The sequence below is a fragment of the Fringilla coelebs genome (genome assembly GCF_963513975.1).
Source record: "Fringilla coelebs genome assembly, contig: SCAFFOLD_49, whole genome shotgun sequence".
In the NCBI taxonomy this organism is placed as follows: Eukaryota; Metazoa; Chordata; class Aves; order Passeriformes; family Fringillidae; genus Fringilla; species Fringilla coelebs.
In genome coordinates, this window is record NW_028167265.1 from 1,079,353 (window position 1) to 1,103,737 (window position 24,385).

The 24,385-nt window shown below is 60.5% G+C and overlaps 1 protein-coding gene across 1 annotated transcript in view; it reads left to right on the forward strand.

Moving 5' to 3' along the window:
- Positions 1–24,385, forward strand: part of LOC311166077 (low affinity immunoglobulin gamma Fc region receptor II-like) — a gene marked incomplete at its 3' end in the record, with an annotated part of 109,411 nt that overhangs the window by 68,532 nt on the left and 16,494 nt on the right. Inside the window, exon 2 of the mRNA XM_084227555.1 lies at positions 15,072–15,092. Coding sequence (XP_084083681.1) covers positions 15,072–15,092 — 21 coding nt within the window. The remainder of the gene's footprint in view (positions 1–15,071; positions 15,093–24,385) is intronic.

The window sequence follows — 24,385 nt, forward strand, 5'->3', positions numbered from 1 at the left end:
GAGCTGGCAGGAGCAGCAGGGGAATGGAGCCCTGGGCAGGAAGGAGCCCCCAAAGTCCTGCTCCTTGAAGCCAGCGGCCACCCAAGGGTGGGGCCCAGCCATGGCCCAGCCCCACTGCACTGGGATAGCCATTGCCCAGCCCTGCTCTGCCCAGCCCCAGGTGGCAGCCAGCACCTCAGGGTCCCCCCTGCCCCCTTGGCTTTGATTCTGCAGCTTTAGAGCTGCTGCAGAGGTGAGAATTCTGTGGGGGGAAAAGGCCCTGCCTGTGGTTTGCTCAGCCCTGCTAGAAGCACAAACCCCAAAGGGAGCCCAAGCAGTGGCTCTGCGAGGGTCTTTGATGGTTTTCAGAGCTGGGCTAGATGGAAACTCCCCTGCAGGTGCAGCTGTGAGGGAACCAGTGCGGAAATGCAGGAATTGATCATTTGTTCCTCTTGGTAAGGGTTTTAGAGAACCAGAAACTGCTGCAAATCCCACAACAATCAGCTCAACAACATGACCTGGACCCTTTATCTTGAACAAAACCTGCAGCCTTTGGAACCTTCCAGAAAGAATGTTTGGGCTCAGAATGGGGCTATCATAGAAGAGAGAAAAGTGTGGAAATATTGAGCAGGGGCATTGCCCAGCAGCCATGGTGGGGCTGTGGGCAGTGACCCTGTCTGGATTCCAGGTGTCCCTAGAGCTGCTCCATCCCTGCCCTCCTCCCCTGAGTGAAAGGCTGAGGGTTTTCAGGAATTGCGGCATAAAGCCACCAGAGGAGCTGCTGTGGACCCAAGACCTGCCTGGGGTCAGGCGCTGCCTTCCTTCCATCCGGGATCATGGAGAGCGGTCACGGGTGTTGCTCAGGGTGTGTGCCTGGCCCCAGGACACTGCTACGCTGCCAGTGGGCACTGGGATCCAACCTGCTGCCTTGGCAGCTCCTGCCCACTGCCGGTGGCGGTGCTGGGAGCGATTGGTGCCCGTGAGTTTGCAAAAGGAGCGATTTCCCCTCCTGCCTCCCGCCCAGGCCGCCATGGCCCCTGAGGGGATGGAGCTGGACCGGGGCGCCCCCTGCTGGCCGGGAGTGCTCCCTGCAGCGCCCCCTGCTGGCCGGGAGTGCTCCCTCCAGCACCCCCGGCTGGTCGCGGTTATCACTGCCACAAACACCAACAGCGCTTAGAGGGAGGGAAAGTTCAGGGTTTGTGTTCTTTGTTCTGTTCTGGTTCATAATTTTCCGAGTAAAGAACTGTTATTCCGTTTCCTACACTTTGGCCTGGAAGTCCCATCATCTTTAAAATTAAAAAAAGTTTTAAGCCTGGGTCTTCTTTCCATTCCAGTAATATTTCCACTTTCCTTGGCAGATATCTCGCATTTAAATGAGTTGCCAAATCCTGGGTTCCAGCATGGATGGGACAGACACCCCAAGACGAGACAGGGTCAGCGACTTGGCCGCCTCATGCTTTGCCTTTGAAGCCAGTTGGGCCACCAAGGGCCCTCACCCCAAGTGGCACTTCTGGTCACATGGCCACTCAGGAGCTGGTTTTGGCAGAGTGTCACACTGTCCCTGGTGTGCCATGGCTGACAGACTGATGGACAGACAGGGCCCTGTCTCACCAAAAGCAAGGCCTCGCCCACCCCTGCCACACACAGCTGTTCCAAAATGTCTCCAGACATCAAACCTTTCCTGTCTTTGACACCCCACCCTGTGCCGGGGCCTGATCCCCACTGCCCTGGCGAAGGGGGAGGCTCTGGAACGCCCACAGGTCCTTTGTGACATCCTGGTGTGGGGAACAGGGCAGAGGAGGGGTTTGGGAAAGGGGACAAGAGAATCCAGAGCCTCCTGAAGGCCGTTTTGGCCATCAGAGCAAGGGAGGTCCAGGGCCCTGGCAGGTTCCTCTGGTGGAGGAAATGAGCTGGGGGATATGTCTGGGGTTTGTTCATTTTTGGTGGCTTTCCCTGGAAATCGTTCCTTGTGTGACAGTTTGGACTCTGAACCTTGTTGCTGTTGCTGTTGGTTTTATTCTCTCTCGTTGCTGTTTCAGGAAATTGTTCTTCTCTCACCCCTTTGGGATCTTTGTGCCCAAACCGGGAGGGGCAGTTTTTTGTAGCAGCACACACACGAGTGATTACCCATGGGTGGGGACCCCCAGTGTCACAGCACATTCCCGTAGATGTCACCGGGTTCCCGCGGTCGCCCCTGGAGTCCCCGCAGCTCCGCGTAGGTCACCTGGGGATCCTGGAGGGTGGTGGCACGGGGGGACACTGCGAGAGACATGGGCTGTGGGATCTGGGTGGGGTGACACTCGTGGGTGACGTGTCCCTCTGCGAGTGTCCCTCCCATACTCACCCCCCACCCTCTTGGTGGCCACGACGTGGGTGTACAGCACCTCCCCCTCCTCTGGTGGGGCTGGGGGATCCAGGGGGTCCCTGAGGGAATAAAGGGGATGTGGGGAGGGAATGGGAGGCGTTTGGGGTTGGGGTAAATAGGGAGAGTGTGGTTTGAGCCTCCCACTCACCTTTCCTGCTTCTTCCTGGCAGCTGCTGAGGAAAGAGTGGAGGGGTGACTGTGGGGTCCCAGGGCGCTGACCCCTCTCAGGATTCCTGAACCCCCATGGGACCCTCAATTTCCCACACGACTCAAAAGAATTCTTGAAGCCCCCCAGAATTCAGGAACCTCACCAGTGGCCAAACCAACTCAGCCTCAAGAACCCAAAGCCCAGCAGTAACAGAGGCTGCCCAAATACCCCCAAGCCTCCTAAAAGAACTCCCAGCATCCCTGCAAGATCCTCCAGTGTCTCTATACACCCTACAGGGTCGCAGTTCTGAGGGCTTCTACAGCTCCCTGGGACCCCCATCTCCCCATTGTCACCCACCCTGGCGGTGCCACCGGTGCCAGGCCACAAAGACAGCCAGGAGCATGAGCAGGAACAAAAGGGCCCCACCGACCCCTGCGGCCACTGCAAGGAACAGAGGGGGACACATCAGGATCACCCATCACCCCAGGGGCCCTGCAATCCCTGGTGACCCTGGGTGACCCCACCTGTGACCCAAGCTGAGCCAGGTGTCACCTGTAGGACCAGCTCAGGGCTGAGTGCCCGGAACACGCGGTGCCCGTCCTGTCCCAGCTGGTTTGTGGCCACCCACTGGTAGGTGCCTGAATGTCCCACATCGATGTCCTCGAGCTCCAGGAGGGGACCCTGGGCCACCTCCTGCCCGTTGTGCAGCCAGGTGAAGGTGACAGGGGCTGAGCCCACCTGTACCGAGCAGCGCAGGGTCACGTTGTCACCTGCACGCACCGGGTGTGACAGGGGACCGGAGGTGATGGTGGCATTGGCCACGGGCACTGCGGGGACACAGACGGGGCTGGCACTGGGCGAGGTGGGATGGGGGTGCCATGGGTGGGGTCACCCCCATCCCGAGGGTCCCGCTCACCCAGCATGGTGACATTCAGGGGGTCACTCTCAGCCACACTGTCCCCGTCGCTGACCCAGCACCGGTACTGGCCGCTGTCATGGTCCCCAACGTGCCACAGCTCCAGGCGGGGGCCGGTGCCCAGCAGTGCCCCCGAGCCCTCCCGGTGCCAGGAAAAAGACAGGGGACCTGTCCCCGCGGCCACCACGCAGCTCAGCACCAGGCTGTCCCCGAGTGCCACGTGTCCCCCAGGGGGCTGCACTGACAGGGACACCCCCGAGAGTGGGACCCCTGCAGGGGGACACAGGAGAGATTAGGGACACAGGAAGGGCAGGGGGACTCTGGAGGGCAAAAAGGAGGATTAGAGGGGAGCAGAGAGGATCCCAGTGAGCAGGAGGGCACCCTGGGAGGCAGGCTGGGATCAGGGGACAATGGCAAGATCCCGTGGAAAGGGGGAGAGACCCAGGCAGGGATGTGGAACCAGACAAGAGGCTGAGGAGACTCAGGGAATAATTTGGGGTTTAGAGATGGGCCCAGGGAGGACCCAGGGATGGAAGGGAGAGCAGAAGGTGGGGCAGGGACCGTGGAATGGTTGGGAATCCAGGGAGGGCTGGGGAGGACAAAGAGAGGGATGAGGGATGTGCAGGGGGAACTGGGCAGTCATGGAGGAAACCAAGAGGGACTTGGGCAATTCTGGGTGAGCCAGGGAGGAGTAAAGGGAGGGATGAAGGATTCAGGCAGTGGTGGGGAAAGCCTTGGAGGATGTTGGGCTTCCCTGTCCCCATCCCTGCACTCACTGTGCACTGTCACTGTCACCGGCTTCGACTCTCTCCAATGTGGCTCCACCCAGCACTTGCAGTGGTAGCGGCCGCTGTGGCACAGGTGCAGGGGGGACAGGGACAGCTCGCTCCCATCATGGGGCCCCCTCAGAGGCTTCTCCTCATGGTAGAAGTACACGTCCATGAGCTGTTTTTTGTCCTTTTGCCGGCAGCGCAGTCTCACCGTGTCCCCCTCCAGCAGTGCCCGTGCTGGCACCTGCAGCACCAGCCAGTCTGGGGAACAGATGGGACCTGTCACACCAAGGCCATCAGGACGGTCATGGTGACACCAGGAGGCACCAGGGGCCACCCAATGTGAGAGAGAAGTCTCCATGCATAGGGATGCTCTGGGATGTCCCCAGTGCAGGGGACAGGCTCCGGTAACACCTGGGGGTGACCTATGGAGTGGAGCCCACCCAGAGCCCTCAAGGTCCCCGCGCATGCCAGGGTGGGGACACCCAAACCCCCCTCACCATTTAAGACTATCACGGGGGGGCTGCGACCGCTTCCAGGTCTGTCACACGTGTAGGTGCCATGCTCGGTGACAGTGATGTTGTCCCATCCCTGCTGCCCCCATTGCCGCCCATCCTTGTACCAGGTGGCGGCACCGGTGGTCCCCGAGCCCTGGCAGGTCAGTGTCACCGGGTCCCAAAGCATCGCCGGCCTCCAAGGGGGTTCCACAAGGAGCAGGGTGGTCTGGGCACTTGCGGGTGACAGGGGACACCAGCCTGCCAGGGCCAGCGCGGGGCTGGGGACAGCAGGGTGGGGCCATGGCATCCCCCGAGGACTTACCAGCGAGGCCGAGGGTCTGGGCTGGAAGGGAGAAGGGACAGGGCTGGGTGTGGGTGGCACCGTGGGGACAGCAGCAGCGGGGCACGGGGTGTGGGGGCTGTCTCCAAATTGCCCTCATGGGGATAGCAGTTCTTAAGAGAAAGTTTTCCTGGGTGGTCCCCAAAAGATTTGACGAGGCAAGGGGACATGTCTGTGTCACAGCCACCCATACACCACATCCCTGTGGCACAGACACCTTGGGAACAGGGACACCCAGGCCGCCCTGGGCTGAGGCAGAACATGGGGACACTGTGGACACCCCGGGCCTGAGGACACCACGGACACAGTCCAGGCTGGCCCAGGTCACCTCCACCAGCTTATTGTGCCATCCCCATGATCCCATCCCCATGGCCACATCCTCACCGTTCTTGTCCCCTTCTGTCCCTGCATCCCAGGTCCCTTGTCCCTATGCCCAGAGTTACCTGAGCCCAAAGGTGCCTGTCCCCACATTCCTGTCACCACTGCCCCATCCTCAAATTCCTGCCCCCTGTTCCTGTCCCCAAAGCCACCCTACATCCCCAGTCCCACCAGGGTCCACTGTGGGTAACAGGGACTGGCACTGCTGGCCTTGAGGACCTCAGGGGACCCCGCAGTCCCCCTGTGCCGCCTCCCTTCCCCATCCCTGGGATGTCAGGCCTGTGCCCAGTGCACTCACCCCACCGGAGCAGTGCCACCTTCCCGGCCATCCCGGTGTCCCCAGCCATGCGTAGTGGCTGTCACTGGCTGCTGTGGCCACCGCTCCCCTGGCTGGCGGCTCTTCGGATGGAGGGGAAGGAAGCGAGGCCACATCTGTCCCCATGTGTAGGTGGCCATTGATGGGGGCAGGGTGGCCACAAGATGGGGACAGGCTGGGGACATGATGGCATGATGGTGGGGGATTGTGTTGCCTAGAGTGGGGGCTCAGGTGATGTGCGGAATCAAGGATGGGCGTCCAGGAGAATTGTGGGTCCAGGAGAAATGTGGGTCCAGGGGTATTGGGGTCTCCATGCCTGGGGGGTTTCAGGGATAGGGGTGCTGTGGGAAGATGGTCCCCAGGCATTTGGCGTCATGACATGTGGGTGCCTGGGTTTGGGGTGCAGGGGGAAAAAGGGGACCCTCGGGAATCGGGGGTCTGGGGGAAGAAGCAGCCGATGGGATGGGATCAAGGCAATGGTGGTGCTGGGCAATGGCAGCCCTGGGATGGGGGTCCCCAGGGAGGAGACACCAAGGCCATGGGGGTGCCATGGTTGGGGTGCCAGGGGGATGGGGGTGCCAGTGGTGGGAGTGGCTGAGTGGGTATGGGGTTTGCAGCTCCTTCCTGGGATGCCTCAGATTTTGGGGGAACCCAGGGCCCAGCACACCTCCTCTGGGGCGCTCGTTTGCTGTGCAGGAATCACATGGGGGTCCTGGATGGCTCTGCTTCTGTGCCCTCCCCTGCCCCCCTTAATGTTTTCTTCTATTTCTCTTTTTTTCTTATTTTCCTCACTTTTCTGCCATGTCCCCTCTCCCTCTGTTCCTGCAGCAATCCCGGGGAGCACCTGAGAAGGGAAGGTGTTGGGGGGACTCAGGGGTAGGGGAGAATGAGCTGTGGGGTGCAGGGAAGGGTGGGGAGGCTGTGGGGGATGGAGGTGTTGGGCTGTGCCCCCTCAACACTTTCACTTTCCTTTTCCTGGACAAGAAGGAAGAGGCCGTTTGTGCTGAGAGTCAGATGGGAAAGGGGGAAACTTCTGTCCTGGGGGGCACATCCAGGGGAGTTCTCTCCTGGGAGGATCCTGTCCCCTGGGGACGCCTGTCAATGCAAGGGTGGGACCCAGCCATGGCCCAGCCCCACTGCACAGGGATGGCCATTGCTCAGCCCTGCTCTGGCCAGCCCCAGGTGGCAGCCAGCACCTCAGGGTCCCCCCTGCCCCCTTGGCTTTGATTCTGGCAGCTTTAGAGCTGCTGCAGAGGTGAGAATTCTGGGGGCGGAAAAAGGCCCTGCCTGTGGTTTGCTCAGCTCTGCAAGAAGCACAAACCCCAAAGGGAGCCCAAGCAGTGGCTCTGGGAGGGCCTTTGGTGGTTTTCAGAGCAGGGCTGGCTGGAGACCCCCCCTGCAGGGGCAGCTGTGAAGGAACCAGTGAGGAACTGCAGGAATTGATCATTTTGTCCCTTTGCCCAAGGGACTGAGAGTACCCTAGAGCTACTGCAAATCCCACACCAATCTGCTCAACAACAGCCTGACCTGGACCCTTCTCCTCCTCCCTGCCTTGCTGTGGATGGACATTGGCCGGATGCCCCTCACCCACCACAGCTGCTCTCTCAGTGCCCTCCACACCTGGATGGGGAGAGAAAATTGAGCAAAGGGTTCCTGGGTTGAGACACGGACCAGGAGAGATCCCTCATCAAATCCGGTCACGGGTAAAACTGCCTCGGATTTAGAGATATGAATTGAATTTATTGCTGACAAAATCAGAGCAGGGTAAGGAGAAGTCAAATAAACCCTTCAATACACCTTCACACTGTTATGAATGACTATGCAGCCTTTGGCTTTCACTATTGGGTTTTGCAAATTATTTTGGTATAATTCAGTTTGTAATCACTTCTCAACTGCTTTTGATAGACTACAATTTGTCAGCCTTTATACCCTAATCCCTGTGTAGAATATATATTACAGTGTGATAACTACATTATAGTTTAGGCTCTCCCAAAATATCAAGATAGAGACAATGTTCTGTGTATTACAACATTAACTGTTGCAGAAATATCTAATGCCTTTATTTGTGTAACTAAGGGACAATAGTGAGAATAACTCAGATAATTGTGTGAAATAGCTAATGTTGATTTAATGTACTGCTGGAGTATCACACCTGTATGAGAAGAACACATTGAAACGTAGCAAGTAAATAAACAGCAAAAGAAATACTGAAAAGTGGGATTTGCCACTGACCCTTCGGTTATCAAGAGCTGTCAAACCACAGAACAGGGCGGCGCTTGTGAGCACATAAAATATATAAATTTAATCTTCAGGATGGTGTGCACTTTATGAAAATGAATCAAGGGTCAAATACAGCAAAGGAATTCCCAGAATATTTAGACAGGAAAGAATGTTTGAATATGCATAACCCTCCTGAGTGTGTATTTAACCAATACAATGAAAAGATGTGTAGGAAGAATTGTTGTAGTTAACTGTGTGCCTCTGGCAGTTGCCAAGCACCCAGCCTGCTGTTTACTGTCCCTTTTATTTGTTATTAAACACATAAAAATTTTAAAGAGTGAGTCTTGTTTCTCACAGAGTTTGACCAAAAAACTGAATTTTGGGTACAATAAGAGAGAAAAACCTCATGTGAACCCCCAGCGCTGGGAGGGGGAATGAGGAGCCCCGTGGGGTGCTGGAAGAGGAAGAAGAGACCCATGACAGGAATCGATGCACCCCAGTGCCCCCAGTGTCCCCAGTGTCACAGCACGTCGTGGTAGTCACGGGAGTCCCGCTGTCCCTCGTAGGGCCCCGACAGCTCCACATTGGTCACCTGTGGATCCTGAGATGGGGCAGGGCTGGGGGACACCTGTGGGGGCCCTGAGAGTGACACTGGTTATGGGGACCTGGGTGGGGGGTGACACCCGTGGGTGAGGTGTCCCTGGCCCCCCCCGAATTCTCCCACTGCCCACTTGGTGCCCATGATGTGTGGATCCAGCATGGCCCCCTCATCCAGGGGGGTCCTGGGGGGATTGGGGAGGTCTAGGTGGTATCTGGGGAAGAGGAAAGGGGAGTCCAAGCCCGAGCCCACCACTCACATGTCCTGAGGATTCCTGGTGGCTGCAAGGAAAAGGGGAGGGGGTGACCGAGGGGACTCTGGGACCCCTGAACCTTTCTGGGGCCTCATTAGCTCCAACCACCCATGGACCCCCAAATCCCCACATCAGCCCTGATTCTCACAGGATCCTTGATCTCTGACTCACTCTGGGGGATCCCCCTCACTCCAGGACCCCCATCCCCCCCATTCTCACCCATCCTGGCGGTGCCACCAGTGACAGCCCGCGATGACAGCCAGGAGCAGGAGCAGGAACAGGAGGATCCTGCCCACATTCACAGGCACTGCTGGGGACAGAGGGGACACCCTGTGGTAACCCTGAAACCTGGGGGCCTTGAACACCCCGGTGACCTGGTGTGACCCCACCTGTGACGCAGGGTGAGGCAGGGGTCTCCAAAAGGACCAGCTCAGGGCTGGGTGCCTGGAACACGCGGAGCCCATCCTGTCCCAGCTGGTTGGTGGCCACGCACTGGTAGTTGCCCGATTGTCCCACATCAATGTCCCCGACCTCCAGGAGGGGACCCTGGGCCACCACCTGCCCGTTGTGCAGCCAGGTGAAGGTGACAGGGGCTGAGCCTACCTGCACTGAGCAGCGCAGGGTCACGTTGTCACCTGCGCGCACCTGGTGTGACAGGGGACCGGGGGTGATGGTGGCATTGGTCACAGGCACTGTGGGGACAGAGACAGGGCTGGCACTGGGCGAGGTGGGATGGGGATGTCATGGGTGGGGTCACCCCCAGCCCGAGGGTCCCGCTCACCCAAGACGGTGACATTCAAGGGGTCACTCTCGGCCACACTGTCCCCATCGCTGACCCAGCACCGGTACTGGCCGCTGTCATTGTCCCCAACGTGGCGCAGCTCCAGGCGGGGGTCGGTGTCCAGCAGTGGCCCCGAGCCCTCCCGGTGCCAGGAGAAGGACAGGGGACCTGTCCCCTTGGCCACCGTGCAGCTCAGCACCAGGCTGTCCCCGAGTGCCACCTGTCCCCCGGGGGGCTGCGCTGACAGGGACACCCCCGAGGGTGGGACCCCTGCAAGAGGACACAGGAGGGATTGGGGACCCACGAGGGGCTGGGGGACTCTGGAGGGGAAAGAGGGGGATTGGAGGGAAGCAGAGAGGATCCCAGTGAGCAGGAGGGCACCCTGGGAGGCAGGCTGGGACCTGGGGACAATGACGAGACCCTGTGGAAAGGGGGAGAGACCCAGGCAGGGATGGGGAACCAGACAAGAGGCTGAGGAGACTCAGGGAATGATTTGGGGTTTAGAGATGGGCCCAGGGAGGACCCAGGGATGGAAGGCAGACCAGAGGGTAGAACAGGGACCTTGGAAGGGGTGGGGAATCCAGGGAGGGCTGGGGAGGACAAAGAGAGGGATGAGGGATGTGCAGGGGGAACTGGGCAGTCATGGGGGAAACCAAGAGGAACTTGGGCAATTCTGGGTGAGCCAGGGAGGAGTAAAGGGAGGGAGGAAGGATTCAGGCAGTGGTGGGGAAAGCCTTGGAGGATGTAGGGCTTCCCTGTCCCCATCCCTGCACTCACTGCACACTGTCACTGTCACCCGCTTCGACTTGCTCCACTTTGGCACCACATCGCTCACAGAGCCCCCACAGTAGTAGTTGCCACTGAGGCTCAGCTGCACAGGTGACAGGGACAGCTCGCTCCCATCATAGCTCCACTTCAGAAAAGCCTCTTCATGGTAGAAGTACACATCTGTGAGCTGTTTGTTCTGCCAGCTCCGGCAGCGCAGTGTCACCGTGTCCCCCTCCAGCAGTGCCCGTGCTGGCACCTGTAGCACCACCAAGTCTGGGGGACAGAGGGGACCTGTCACACCAGGGGTGTCAAGAGAGTCATGATGGCATCAGGAAGCACCAGGGGCCACCCATTGTGAGAGAGAAATCTCCTGGCAGTGGAATGCTCTGGGATGTCCCCAGAGCAGGGGACAGGCTCTGGTCACACCAGGAGGTGACCCATGGAGCAGAGCCCACCCAGAGCCCTTGGGATCCAGGCAGGTGCCAGGCTGGGGACATGAAAACCTCCTTCAGCATTTGAGACTGTCAGTGGGGGGCTGCGCCTGGTGTCATGTCTGTCACACTCGTAGGTGTCACTCTCGGTGACATTGAGGTGATTGCTTCTCTGTTGCCACCAGCGCTGCCCGTCCTTGTACCAGGTGGTGTCACCAGTGGTCCCCAAGCCCTGGCAGGTCAGTGTCACCCGGTCCCACAGCACCGGCGGCATCCAGGGAGGCTACACGAGAAGCTGGGTGGTCTGGGCACCTGCGGGTGACAGGGGACACCAGCCTGCCAGGGCCCGAGCAGGGCTGGGGACAGCGGGGTGGGGCCACGGCATCCCCCGAGGACTCACCAGCGAGGCCGAGGGTCTGGGCTGGAAGGGAGAAGGGACAGGGCTGGCTGGGGGTGGCACTGCAGGGACAGCAGCATGGGGGCACGGGGTGTCGGGATTGTCCCTAACTGTCTCTGTGGGGGCACTGGTGTGGCACAGATGTCTCGAGGACAGGGACACAGCAGCCAACCCGTCCTCAGGCATGGGGACACTCTGCTGGCACAGGTCACCCCTGCCAGCCCCACAGCCACAGCCCTGTGGCCCTGTGCCCATGATCCCATTCTGTTGGCACCTGTCCCCATGGCAAATCAACATAGGGCCTGTCCCCTTGTCCCTGTCCCTGCATCCCTGTGTCCCTGTCCCTGTCCACACAGCTGCCCCAGCCCCAAGGTTCCTTCTGCCACATCCTTGTCCCCACATTCCATCCCCCAGTCCCTGTCCCCACATCCCAGTTCCCACATTCCTGTGCCCCTGTTCCTGTCCCCATGGCCACCACACAACTCTGGTCACACTGGGCTGCATGGACTGCTGGCCTTGGGTACCTCAGGGGACCCCGCAGCCCCCCTGTGCCCCCTCCACATCCCCATTCCTGGGATGTCAGGCCCGTACTCGGGGCACTCACCCCACAGGAGCAGCGCCACCTTCCCGGCCATCCCGGTGTCCCCAGCCATGTGGACTGGCTGTCACTGGCTGCAGGGGGTGGCTGTCCCCTCGTTGGTGGCTCTTTGGCCAAAGCGGAAGGAAGCAAGGTCAGGTCTCGCCCATCGTGCGTAGCTGGCCCTTGGTGGGGGCTGGGTGGCCACAGACTGTGGGCTGGGTGGGGACAGGATGGGGACAAGGCTGGGTGGGACACGGTGTCATACGGGTTCCCAGGAGTGGGGGGCTCAGGGGTTTGGGGAGCCTGGGATGGGTGTCCAGGGGAATGGGGGGTGCCAGGGATGGGGTCCCTAGGAATGGAGGTGCTGTGGAGGGGGAGTCACCAGCGATGAGGCCATGGGAATGGGGGTTCCCAGGGCTGTGGGGACTGAGGGATGGGAGTCCCAGGAGAACATGGGGTTCAGGGATTTGGGGTCATGGGATGTGGTCATCCTGCTAAGGATGCAGAGCAGGGGGTATGGGTGTTCCTGGGAGAATCAAGTTTCTGGGGAAAGGAGGATTGCAGGGGATGGAATGAACAGGAGAGGGCTCCTTGGAAATGGGGTGCTGGGCCATGGAGATCCTGGGGAATGTCAGTACTAGGATGGGGGTTACAAAGAGGGGGTGACATAAGGAATGGGGGTCCCATGTTTTGGTTCCCATGGAAATGAGTGTGGCCGGGATTGGCAGGGGCTGGGTGAGCCCGTGGGTCTCAGCTCCTTCCCACGGTGCCTCAGATTTTGGGGAGACCCAGAGCCCAGTACAGCCCCCATAAGGTGCCGGTGGCCTTGGGGTTACCCCAGACAGATTCTGAGAGTCTCCGGGTCTGTGTCCCCACATACCCCCATTGACTTTTCCCACTCTTTTTTCCCATTTCCATCATTTCACCCCTCAATTTCACAACCACCCCAGTTTGTGCCTTGATGATCCTGGAGAGCGCCTGAGCAGGGAAGGGGTTGGGGGAAGCCCAGGGTGGGGGAAGCAGGGGTGAGGGGTCTGCAGGGAGGGCTGGGGAGGCTCTGAGGGGATGGGGATGTCCACTTTCCCACCCCAACACTTTCACTTTCTCTCTCCTGCAGAAGAAGGAAGAGGCCATTTGACACCTTGGTCACACGAGGGGGGCAGGTTCTGTCCTGGGCGGGCACATCTGGGGGTCTCCTTTCCTGGGGAGATGCTGTCCCAGGGGGGCCACATGCTGGAAAAGGGGGTCCTGCCCTGGGCCATGGCAGCTCCAGGGAGGTCCAGACTTCTCCATTCTTGCTCGTTCCCTGCAGGATCTGATTTGGCAAGAGCAGCAGGGGAATGGAGCCCTAGGCAGGAAGGAGCTCCCAAACTCCTGCTCCTTGAAGCAAGCAGCCACCCAAGGGTGGGGCCCAGCCATGGCCCAGCCCCTCTGCACAGGGATGGCCATTGCCCAGCCCTGCTCTGCCCAGCCCCAGGTGGCAGCCAGCACCTCAGGGTCCCTCCTGCCCCCTTGCCTTTGATTCTGGCAGCTTTAGAGCTGCTGCAGAGGTGAGAATTCTGTGGGGGGAAAAGGCCTGCCTGTGGTTTGCTCAGCCCTGCAAGAGGCACCAACCCCAAAGGGAGCCCAAGCAGTGGCTCTGTGAGGGCTTTTGGTGGTTTTCAGAGCTGGGCTGGCTGGAGACGCCCTCTGCAGGGGCAGCTGTTGGGAAACCAGTCCAGAAATGCAGGAATTGATCATTTTGTCCCTTTGCCCAGGGGACTGAGAAATCCACAAAACTCCTGCAAAGACAGCAACAATCTGCTCAACAACCTGACCTGGACCCTCCTTCTTGAACAAAATCTGCAACCCTTTGGAACCTTCCAGAAAGAATGTTTGGGCTCAGTATGTGCACAGCAAAAGAGAAGGAAAAGTGTGGAAATATTGAGCACACGTGGGGCTGGGGAACAGGGGTGTCACAGCACGAGCAGGGAGTGCCCAGGCAGGGGAATTCAGGGCAGGCTGGGGTGGATTTACCAGGGAAGCAGACCCTGAGGCACACAAGGACATTTCCACAGATTCCTGTGCACTGTCCCAAGGATGGACAGAGCTTCTCCCCTTCCTCCATGGGAAGTCAATCAAGATTCAGGTTGGGAATGAGAAAAATGGGTAGAGTTCCTAAATGTGGCTCAAGAAAAGGCTTCCTTAGGGCTGGGTTGGTGCCCAGGAGGCAGGGAAGAATCCCATGGAGCTGTTGGACACTCAGGGACATTCCACACTCTGTGTCAGCCACAAGCAAACGCTGGGCACCCCCAATCTCATGGACCCTGCTCCCAGTGACTCCCATTCTTCAGGTCCCCATTTCCCATGGACCCAATCCCTGGGACTCCCCATTTCCCAGGACACCCATCCCGGGCTCCCCAAACTCACTGAACCCCCCCACCTGTGAACCCCATGTCCCACTTTGTCCCACCCAGCCTTGTCCCCATCCTGTCCCCAGCTTGTGGCCACCCTACCCCCACCAAGAGCCACCTACACATGGGGACGGATGTGACCTCGCTTCCTTCCCCTCCATCTGAAGAGCCGCCAGCCAGGGGAGCGGTGGCCACAGCAGCCAGTGACAGCCAGTCCACATGACTGGGGACAGCGGGATGGCCGGGAAGGTGGCACTGCTCCTGTGGGGTGAGTGCACTGGGCACGGGCCTTACACCCTGGGGATAGGGAGGGGAGGGGGCACAGGGGGGCTGCGGGGTGCCCTGAGGTCCCCAATGCCAGCAGTGTGAGTCCCTGTTACCCACAGTGGACCCTGGTGGGACTGGGGATGTAGGGTGGCTTTGGGGACAGGAACAGGGGGCAGGAATTTGGGGATGTGGCAGTGGGGACAGGAATGTGGAGACTGGCACCTTTGGGCTCAGGTAGCTCTGGGCATAGGGACAAGGGGCCTGGGATGCGGGGACATAAGGGGACAAGAACGGTGAGGATGTGGCCATGGGGATGGGATCATGGGGAGGGCACCATGAGCTGGTGTGGGTGACCTGGGCCAGCATGGGCTGTGTTTGAGGTGTCCTCATGCCCAGCGTGTCCACAGTGTCCCCATGTTCTGCCTCAGCCCAGGGTGGCCTGGGTGTCCCTGTTCCCAAGGTGTCTGTGCCACAGGGATGTGCTGCATGGGTGGCTGTGACACAGACATGTCCCCCTGCCTCACCAAATCTTTTGGAGACCACCCCCATGTACATTCCTACAAGAACTGCTCTCCCCACGGGGACAGTTGGGGACAGCCACCACACCCTGTACCCTGTCTGGTGCTGTCCCCACGGTGCCACCCCCAGCCAGCCCTGTCCCTTCTCCCTTCCAGCCCAGACCCTCGGCCTCGCTGGTGAGTCCTCGGGGGATGCCATGGCCCCACCCTGCTGTCCCCAGCCCTGCTCTGGCCCTGGCAGGCTGGTGTCCCCTGTCACCCGCAAGTGCCCAGACCACCCAGCTCCTCGTGCAGCCCCCCTGGAGGCCGGCGGTGCTGTGGGACCGGGTGACACTGACCTGCCAGGGCTCCGGGACCCCCGGTGCCACCACCTGGTACAGGGACAGGTGGCCCTGGGGGAAGCAGGGATGCGACCACGTCACTGTCACCGAGAGTGGCACCTACGAGTGTGACAGACCTGACACCGGGCGCAGCTCCCCGGTGACAGTCTTAAATGGTGAGGGGGGTTTGGATGTCCCCAGTCTGGCACCTGCAGGGACGCCAAGGTCTCAGGGTGGGCTCCACTCCATGGGTCATGAGCAGGTGTGACCAGAGCCCGTCCCCTGCTCTGGGGACATCCCAGAGCATCCCTGTGCCAGGAGACTTCTCTCTCACATTGGGTGGCCCCTGTTGCCTCCTGGTGCCATCATGGCCCTCCTGATGGCCCTGCTGTGACAGGACCCCTCTGTCCCACAGACAATCTGGTGCTGCAGGTGCCAGCATGGGCACTGCTGGAAGGGGACACAGTGACACTGAGCTGCCGGAGCAGGGACAATAAATGGCTCACCGACGTGTACTTTTACCGTGAGGAGAAGCAGCTAAGGGGGCCCCATGATGGGACTGAGGTGTCCCTGTCCCCCCTGCGGCCGAGCCACAGTGGCAGCTACCACTGCGAGGGGTGGGTGGCATCACATTGGAGAGAGTCAAAGCGGGTGACAGTGACAGTGCACAGTGAGTGCAGGGATGGGGACAGGGAAGCCCAACATCCTCCAAGGCTTTCCCCACCACTGCCCCATTCCTTCATCCCTCTTTTTACTCCTCTCTGGCTCACCCAGAATTGCCCAAGTCCCTCTTGGTTTCCCCCATGACTGCCCCATTCCTCCTGCACATCCCTCATCCCTCTCTTTGTCCTCCCCAGCCCTCCCTGGATTCCCCACTCCTTCCAAGGTCCCTGCTGCACCCTCTGGTCTCCCTTCGCTCCCTGGGTCCTCCCTGGGCCCATCTCTAAACCCTAAATCATTCCCTGAGTTTCCTCAGCCTCCCTCGTGGCTCCCCATCCCTGCCTGGGTCTCCCCCTTTCCACAGGGTCTTGCTATTGTCCCCAGGTCCCACCATGCCTCCCAAGGTCCCCTTCTGCTCACTGGGATCCTCTCTGCTCTCTTCCAATCCTCCTCATTGCCCTCCCGTGTCCCCCTGCCCCTCGTGGGTCCCCAATCTCTCCTGTGTCCCCCTACAGGGGTCCCACCCTAGGGGGCGTCCCTGTCAGCACAGCCCCCCGGGGGACAGGTGGCACTCGGGGACAGCCTGGTGCTGAGCTGCACAGTGGCCGCGGGGACAGGTCCTCTGTCCTTCTCCTGGCACCGGGAGGGCTTGGGGGCACTGCTGGGCACCGGCCCCTGCCTGGAGCTGCGGCACGTTGAGAACAATGACAACGGCCAGTACCGGTGTCGGGTCAGTGATGGGGACAGCGTGGCTGAGAGTGACCCCTTGAATGTCACCGTGCTGGGTGAGCAGGACCCTCGGGCCGGAGGTGACCCCACCCATGGCACCCCCATCCCACCTCTCCCAGTGCCAGCTCTGTCTGTGTCCCCACAGTGCCCGTAGCCTATGCCACCATCACCCCCGGTCCCCTGTCACACCCGGTGCACACAGGTGACAACGTGACCCTGTGCTGCTCGGTGCAGGTGGGCTCAGCCCCTGTCACCTTCACCTGGCTGCACAACGGGAAGGAGGTTGCCCGGGGTCGCCTTCCTGGAGCTCGGGGACATCGATGTGGGACATTCAGGCACCTACCAGTGCATGGCCACCAACCAGCTGGGACAGGACGGGCACCGCGTGTTTTGGGCACTCCGCCCTGAGCTGGCCCTGGAGGTGACACCTGGCTCACCCTGGGTCACAGGTAGGGTCCTGACGGGTCACCAGGGAGTGTAGGACCCGTGGGGTGATGGGTGAGCTGGTGACCTGGATGTGTCTCCCTCTGTTCCTTGCAGTGGCCACAGGGGTCGGTGGGGCCCTTTTGTTCCTGCTCCGGCTCGTGGGTGTCATTGTGGCCTGGCACTGGTGGCACCGTGTGGGTGCCTGACAATGGGGGGACAGGCGTCCCAGGGAGTCGTAGAGACCCCCGGAACTCTGACCCTGTAGGGGTTGGGGAAGTGATGGAGGGTCCTTCAGGAATGTTGGGTGTTGTTTCAGGGGCCCTGGGGGTGTTTGGGGGGTCTCTGTCCCTGGTGGGCTTTGGGTTCTTCAGACTGAGTTGGTCGAGGCACTGGGGATGTTCCTTAATTCTGGGGGTCTTCAGGGATGCTTGGGGGTTTGTGGGAAATTGAGAGTCCTGTGGGAGTTCAGGAATCCTGAGAGGGGTCAGGGTCCTGGGACCCCACAGTCACCCCTCCACTCTTTCCTCTGCAGCATCCAGGAAGAACCAGGAAAGGTGAGTGGGGGGCTCAAACCACACTCTCCCCTTTTACCCCAACCCCCAAGATCTCCCATTCCGTCCCCACATCCCCTTTATTCTTTCAGGACCCCCTGGGATCCCCCAGTCTCCCCAGAGGAGGGGGAGGTGCTGTACGCCCGCGTCATGAAAACCAAGAGGGCAGGGGGTGAGTACGGGGGGGACACACGCAGAGGGACACGTCACCGACGAGTTTCACCCCACCCAGATCCCACAGCCCGTGTCCCTCGCAGTGTCCCCCCGTGCCACCACCCTCCAGGATCCCCAGGTGACCTACGCAGAGCTGCGGGGACCCCCGGGGCAACCACGGGAACCCGGTGAAATCTACAGGAATGTGCTGTGACACTGGGGGCAACTGGGGGGCACTGGGGGTCCCCACCCATGGGCACCCACTCTTGTGTGTGCTGCCACTAAAAACTGCCCCTCCCTCTTTAAGTTCAAAGATCCCAAAATGGTTGTGAGAAGAGCAGTATCTTGAAACAGCAATGAGAGGGAATAAAACCAACAGCAACAGCAACAATGTTCAGAGTCCAAATTGTCATACAAGGAACGATTTCCAGGGAAAGCCACAACAAGGAGCAACCCCCAGACATTTCGCCCAGCTCGTTTTCTACACCAGAGGAACCTGGCACGGCCCTGGGCCTCCCTTGCTCTGATGGGCCAAAGCGGCCTTCAGGAGGCTCTGGATTCTCTTGTCCCCTGTCCCAAACCCCTCCTCTGCCCTGTTCCCCACACCAGCATGTCACAAAGGCCCTGTGGGGGTCCCGGAGCCTCCCCCTTTGCCAGGGCAGTAGGGATCAGGCCATGGCACAGGGTGGGGTGTCAGAGACAGGAAAGGTTTGACGTTTGGAGATATTTTGGAAGAGCTGTGTGTGGCAGGGGTGGGCGAGGCCTTGCTTTTGGTGAGACAGGGCCCCGTCTGTCCATCAGTCTGTCAGCCATGGCACACCGCGGACAGTGTGACACTCTGCCAAAGCCAGCTACTGAGTGGCCACATGACCAGAAGTGCCACGTGGAGAGAGGGCCCTTGGTGGCCAAACTGGCTTCAAAGGCAAAGCATGAGGCGGCCAATTTGCTGACCCAGTCTCCTCTTGGGGTATCAGTCCCATCCATGCTGGAACCCAGGATTTGGCAACTCATTTAAATGAGAGATATCTGCCACGGAAAGTGGAAATATTACTGGAATGGAAAGAAGACGTATTTCTAAAACTTTTTTTAATTTTACAGATGATAGGACTTCCAGGCTAAAGTGTAGGAAACGGAATGACAGCTCTTTACTGGGAAAATTATAAACCAGAACAGAACAAACAACACAAACCCAGAATTTTCCCTCCCACTCAGCGCTGTGGTGTTTGTGGCAGTGATAACCGCAGCCAGCAGGGGGCGCTGAAGAGAGAACTCCCGGCCAGCAGGGGGCGCTGCAAGGAGCCATCCCGGCCAGCAGGGGGCGCCCCGGTCCAGCTCCATCCCCTCAGGGGCCATGGCGGCCTGGGCGGGAGGCAGGAGGGGAAATCGCTCCTTTTGCAAACTCACGGGCACCAATCGCTCCCGGCACCACCACCGGCAGCGGGCAGGAGCCGCCAGGGCAGCAGGTTGGATCCCAGTGCCCACTGGCAGCGTAGCAGTGTCCTGGGGCCAGGCACACACCCTGAGTAACACCCGCGACTGCTCTCCATGATCCCAGATGGAAGGAAGGCAGTGCCTCAGCCCAGGCAGGTCTCGGGTCCACAGCAGCTCCTCTGGCGGCTTTATGCCACAATTCCTGCAAACCCTCAGCCTTTCACTCAGGGGAAGAGGGCAGGGATGGAGCAGCTCTGGAGACACTTGGAATCCAGACAGGCTCAATCCCCACAGTCCCACCATGGCTGCTGGGCAATGCCCCTGCTCAATATTTCCACACTTTTCTCTCTTCTATGATAGCCCCATTCTGAGCCCAAACATTCTTTCTGGAAGATTCCAAAGGCTGCAGGTTTTGTTCAAGAAGAAGGGTCCAGGTCATGTTGTTGAGCAGATTGTTGTGGGATTTGCAGCAGTTTCTGGTTCTCTCAAACCCTTACCAAGAGGAACAAATGATCAATTCTTGCATTTCTGGACTGGTTCCCTCACAGCTGCCCCTGCAGGAGGGGTCTCCAGCCAGCCCTGCTCTGAAAACCATCAAAGGCCCTCACAGAGCCACTGCTTGGGCTCCCTTTGGGGTTTGTGCTTCTTGCAGGGCTGAGCAAACCACAGGCAGTCCTTTTCCCCCCACAGAATTCTCACCTCTGCAGCAGCTCTGAAGCTGCAGAATCAAAGCCAAGGGGGCAGGGGGGACCCTGAGGTGCTGGCTGCCACCTGGGGCTGGCCAGAGCAGGGCTGGGCAATGGCCATCCCAGTGCAGTGGGGCTGGGCCATGGCTGGGCCCCACCCTTGGGTGGCCGCTGGCTTCAAGGAGCAGGAGTTTGGCAGCTCCTTCCAGCCCGGGGCTCCATTCCCCTGCTGCTCTTGCCAGCTCAGATCCTGCAGGGAATGAGCAAGAATGGAGAAGTCTGGATCCCCCCGGAGCTGCCACAGCCCAGGACAGGACCCCCTTTTCCAGCATGTGGCCCCCCTGGGACAGCATCCCCCCAGGACAGGAGACCCCCAGATGTGCCCGCCCAGGACAGAACCTGCCCCCCTCGTGTGACCAAGGTGTCAAATGGCCTCTTCCTTCTTCTGCAGGAGAGAGAAAGTGAAAGTGTTGGGGAGGGAAAGTGGACGTCCCCATCCCCCACAGCCTCCCCAGCCCTCCCTGCAGACCCCGCAGCCCTGCTTCCCCCACCCTTGGCTTCCCCCAACCCATTCCCTGCTCAGGTGCCCCCAAGGATCATCAAAGCACAACCTGGGGGGTTGTGAAATTGAGGGATGAAATGATGGAAATGGAAAAAAAGAGAGGGAAAAGTCAATGGGGGTGTGGGGACACAGACCCGGAGACACTCGGAATCTGTCTGGGGTGACCCCAAAGCCAGCACCTTGTGGGGGCTGTTCTGTGCTCTGGTTGTCCCCAAAATCTGAGGCAGCCAGGGAAGGAGCTGAGACCCACGGGCTCACCTAGCCCCTGCCCATCCCTGCCACACTCATTTCCATGGGAACCAAAACATGGGACCCCCATTCCTTATGTCGCCCCTCTCTGTAACCCCCAACCCAGAACTGACATTCCCCAGGATCTCCATGGCCCAGCACCCCATTCCCAAAGAACCATCTCCTGTTCATTCCATCCCCTGCAATCCTCCTTTCTCCAGAACCTTGGTTATCCCAGGAACACCCATACCCCCTGCACCCCACCCTTAGCAGGATGACCACATCCCGTGACCCTGAATCCTTGAAGCCCACGTTCCCCTGGGACACCCAACCCTGAGTCCCCCCAGCCCTTCGGAACCCCATTCCCATGGCCCCATCTCTGGGGTCTCCCCCTCCTCAGCACCCCCATTCCCAGGGACCCCATCCCTGAGACCCTACATTCCCCTGGACACCCATCCCAGGCTCCCCAAACCCCTGAGCCCCCCACTCCTGTGAACCCGTATCACACCGTGTCCCACCCAGCCTTGTCCCCATCCTGTCCCCACCCAGCCCACAGCCTGTGGCCACCCTGCCCCCACCAAGGGCCAGCTACGCATGATGGGCGAGACCTGACCTTGCTTCCTTCCCCTTTGGCCAAAGAGCCACCAACGAGGGGACAGCCACCCCCTGCAGCCAGTGACAGCCAGTCCACATGGCTGGGGACACCGGGATGGCCGGGAAGGTGGCACTGCTCCTGTGGGGTGAGTGCCCCAGGCATGGGCCTGACAGCCCAGGAATGGGAAGGGGGCACAGGGGAGCTGCGGGGTGCCCTGAGGTCCCCAAGGCCAGCAGGGCATGGAGCTCAGTGTGACCAGAGTTGTGTGGTGGCCATGGGTACAGGAACAGGGGCACAGGAATGTGGGAACTGGGATGTGGGGACAGGGAGTGGGGGACGGAATGTGGGGACAAGGATGTGGCAGAAGGAACCTTGAGGCTGGGGCAGCTGTGTGGACAGGGACAGGGACACAGGGATGCAGGGACAGGGACAAGGGGACAGGCCCTATGTTGATGGGCCATGGGGACAGGTGCCAACAGAATGGGATCATGGGCACAGGGCCATGGGAATGTGGCTGTGGGGCTGGCAGGGGTGACCTGTGCCAGCAGAGTGTCCCCATGCCTGAGGACGGGTTGGCTGCTGTGTCCCTGTCCTCGAGACATCTGTGCCACACCAGTGCCCCCACAGAGACAGTTAGGGACAATCCCAACACCCCGTATCCCCGTGTCCCCGTGCTGCTGTCCCTGCAGTGCCACCCCCAGCCAGCCCTGTCCCTTCTCCCTTCCAGCCCAGACCCTCGTCCTCGCTGGTGAGTCCTCGGGGGATGCCATGGCCCCACCCTGTTGTCCCCAGCTCCGTGCTGGCCCTGGCAGGCTGGTGTCCCCTGTCACCCGCAGGTGCCCAGACCACCCAGCTCCTCATGGAACCCCTCTGGAGGCCGCCGGTGCTGTGGGACCGGGTGACACTGACCTGCCAGGGCTTGGGGACTGCCGGTGCCATCATCTGGTACAAGGACAGGCAGATCTGGGGGCAGAAGGGACCTGACCACTTCCCTGTCACCGAGAGTGGCACCCATGAGTGTTAGAGACCTGACACTGGGCTCAGCCCCTCCGTGAGAGCCTTAAATGGTGAGGGGGGTTTGGGTGTCCCCAGCTCGGCACCCACAGGGATCCCAAGGGCTCTGGGTGGGCTCTGCTCCATGGGTCACCTCCTGTGTGACCAGAGCCTGTTCCCTGCTCTGGGGACATCCCAGAGCATCCCTGTGCATGGAGATTTCTCTCTCACATTGGGTGGCCCCTGGTGACTCCTGGTGTCACCATGATCCTCCTGACGCCCCTGGTATGACAGGACCCCTCTATCCCACAGACAATCTGGTGCTGCAGGTGCCAGCACGGGCACTGCTGGAGGGGGACACGGTGACACTGCGCTGCCGGGGCAGAGATAACAAACAGCTCACGGACGTGTACTTCTACCGTGAAGAGAAGCAGCTGAGTGGGCCCCATGGTGGGACCGAGGTCTCCCTGTCCCCCCTGCAGCTGAGCCACAGTGGCAAATACAGCTGCAAGGGCTGGATGGCGTCACATTGGAGCGAGTCAAAGCGGGTGACAGTGACAGTGCACAGTGAGTGCAGGGTTGGGACAGGGAAGCCCAACATCCTCCAAGGCTTTCCCCACCACTGCCTGAATCCTTCATCCCTCCCTTTACTCCTCCCTGGCTCACCCAGAATTGCCCAAGTCCCTCTTGGTTTTCCCCATGACTGCCCAGTTCCCCCTGCACATCCCTCATCCCTCTCTTTCTCCTCCCCAGCCCTCCCTGGATTCCCCACCCCTTCCAAGGTCCCTGCTGTACCCTCTGGTCTCCCTTCCGTCCCTGGGTCCTCCCTGGGCCCATCTCTAAACCCCAAATCATTCCCTGAGTCTCCTCAGCCTCTCGTCTGGCTCTCCATCCCTGCCTGGGTCTCTCCCCCTTTCCACGCGGTCTCGTCATTGTCCCCAGGTCCCACCATGCCTCCCAGGGTCCCCTCCTGCTCACTGGGATCCTCTCTGCTCCCCTCCAGTCCCTGTCTTTCCACTTCCATGTCCCTCTGCCCCTTCCTGTGTCCCCAACCCCACCTGGGTCCCCAATCTCTCCTGTTTCCCCCTGCAGGGGTCCCACTCTTGGGGGTGTCCCTGTCAGTGAAGCCCCCCGGGGGACAGGTGGCACTCAGGGACAGCCTGGTGCTGAGCTGCGCGGTCGCCACGGGGACAGGTCCTCTGTCCTTCTCCTGGCATCGGGAGGGCTTGGGGGCACTGCTGGGAAACGGCCCCCACCTGGAGCTGCACCACGCTGGGGACAATGACAGCGGCCAGTACCGGTGCCGGGTCAGTGACGGGGACAGCGTGGCTGAGAGTGACCCCCTGAATGTCACCGTGCTGGGTGAGCGGGACCCTCGGGCTGGGGGTGACCCCACCCACCGCACCCCCATCCCACTTCGCCCTGTGTCATCCCCATCTGTATCCCTACAGTGCCCGTGGCCAATGCCACCATCACCCCCGGTCCCCTGTCACACCCGGTGCGCGCAGGTGACAACGTGACCCTGCGCTGCTCGGTGCAGGTGGGCTCAGCCCCTGTCACCTTCACCTGGCTGCACAACGGGAAAGAGGTGGCCCAGGGTCCCCTCCTGGAGCTCAGGGACATCGATGTGGGACATTCGGGCACCTACCAGTGCGTGGCCACCAACCAGCTGGGACAGGACGGGCACCGCATGTTCCGGGCACACAGCCCTGAGCTGGTTCTGGAGGTGATGCTGCAGGGGCACTGCAACAAAGGTGGGGTCACACGGGGTCACCAGGGAGTGCAGGACCCCTGGGGTGATGGCTAGCCCTGATGTGTCCCCCTCTGTGTCTTGCAGTGGCCGCAGGGGTCGGTGGGGCCCTTTTGTTCCTGCTCGCGCTCCTGGCTGTCTTTGTGGCCTGGCACTGGTGGCACCGCCTGGGTGGGTTACAATGGGGGAATGGGGGTCATGGAGAGGCATGGGAAGGCCCCCAGAGAAGGGGGGCCATAGGGCAGCACCCACGGCCCTTGGCTTGGGAGGGGCTGAGCCCCCAGTGACCATGGCTCAGAGTCCTGGCTAGGGTTGGGGGATTGTGCAGGGATGTTGGGGGTTCTATCAGGGGTCCCCCTCCCTGCCAGGCTCGGAGTTCTGGGGGC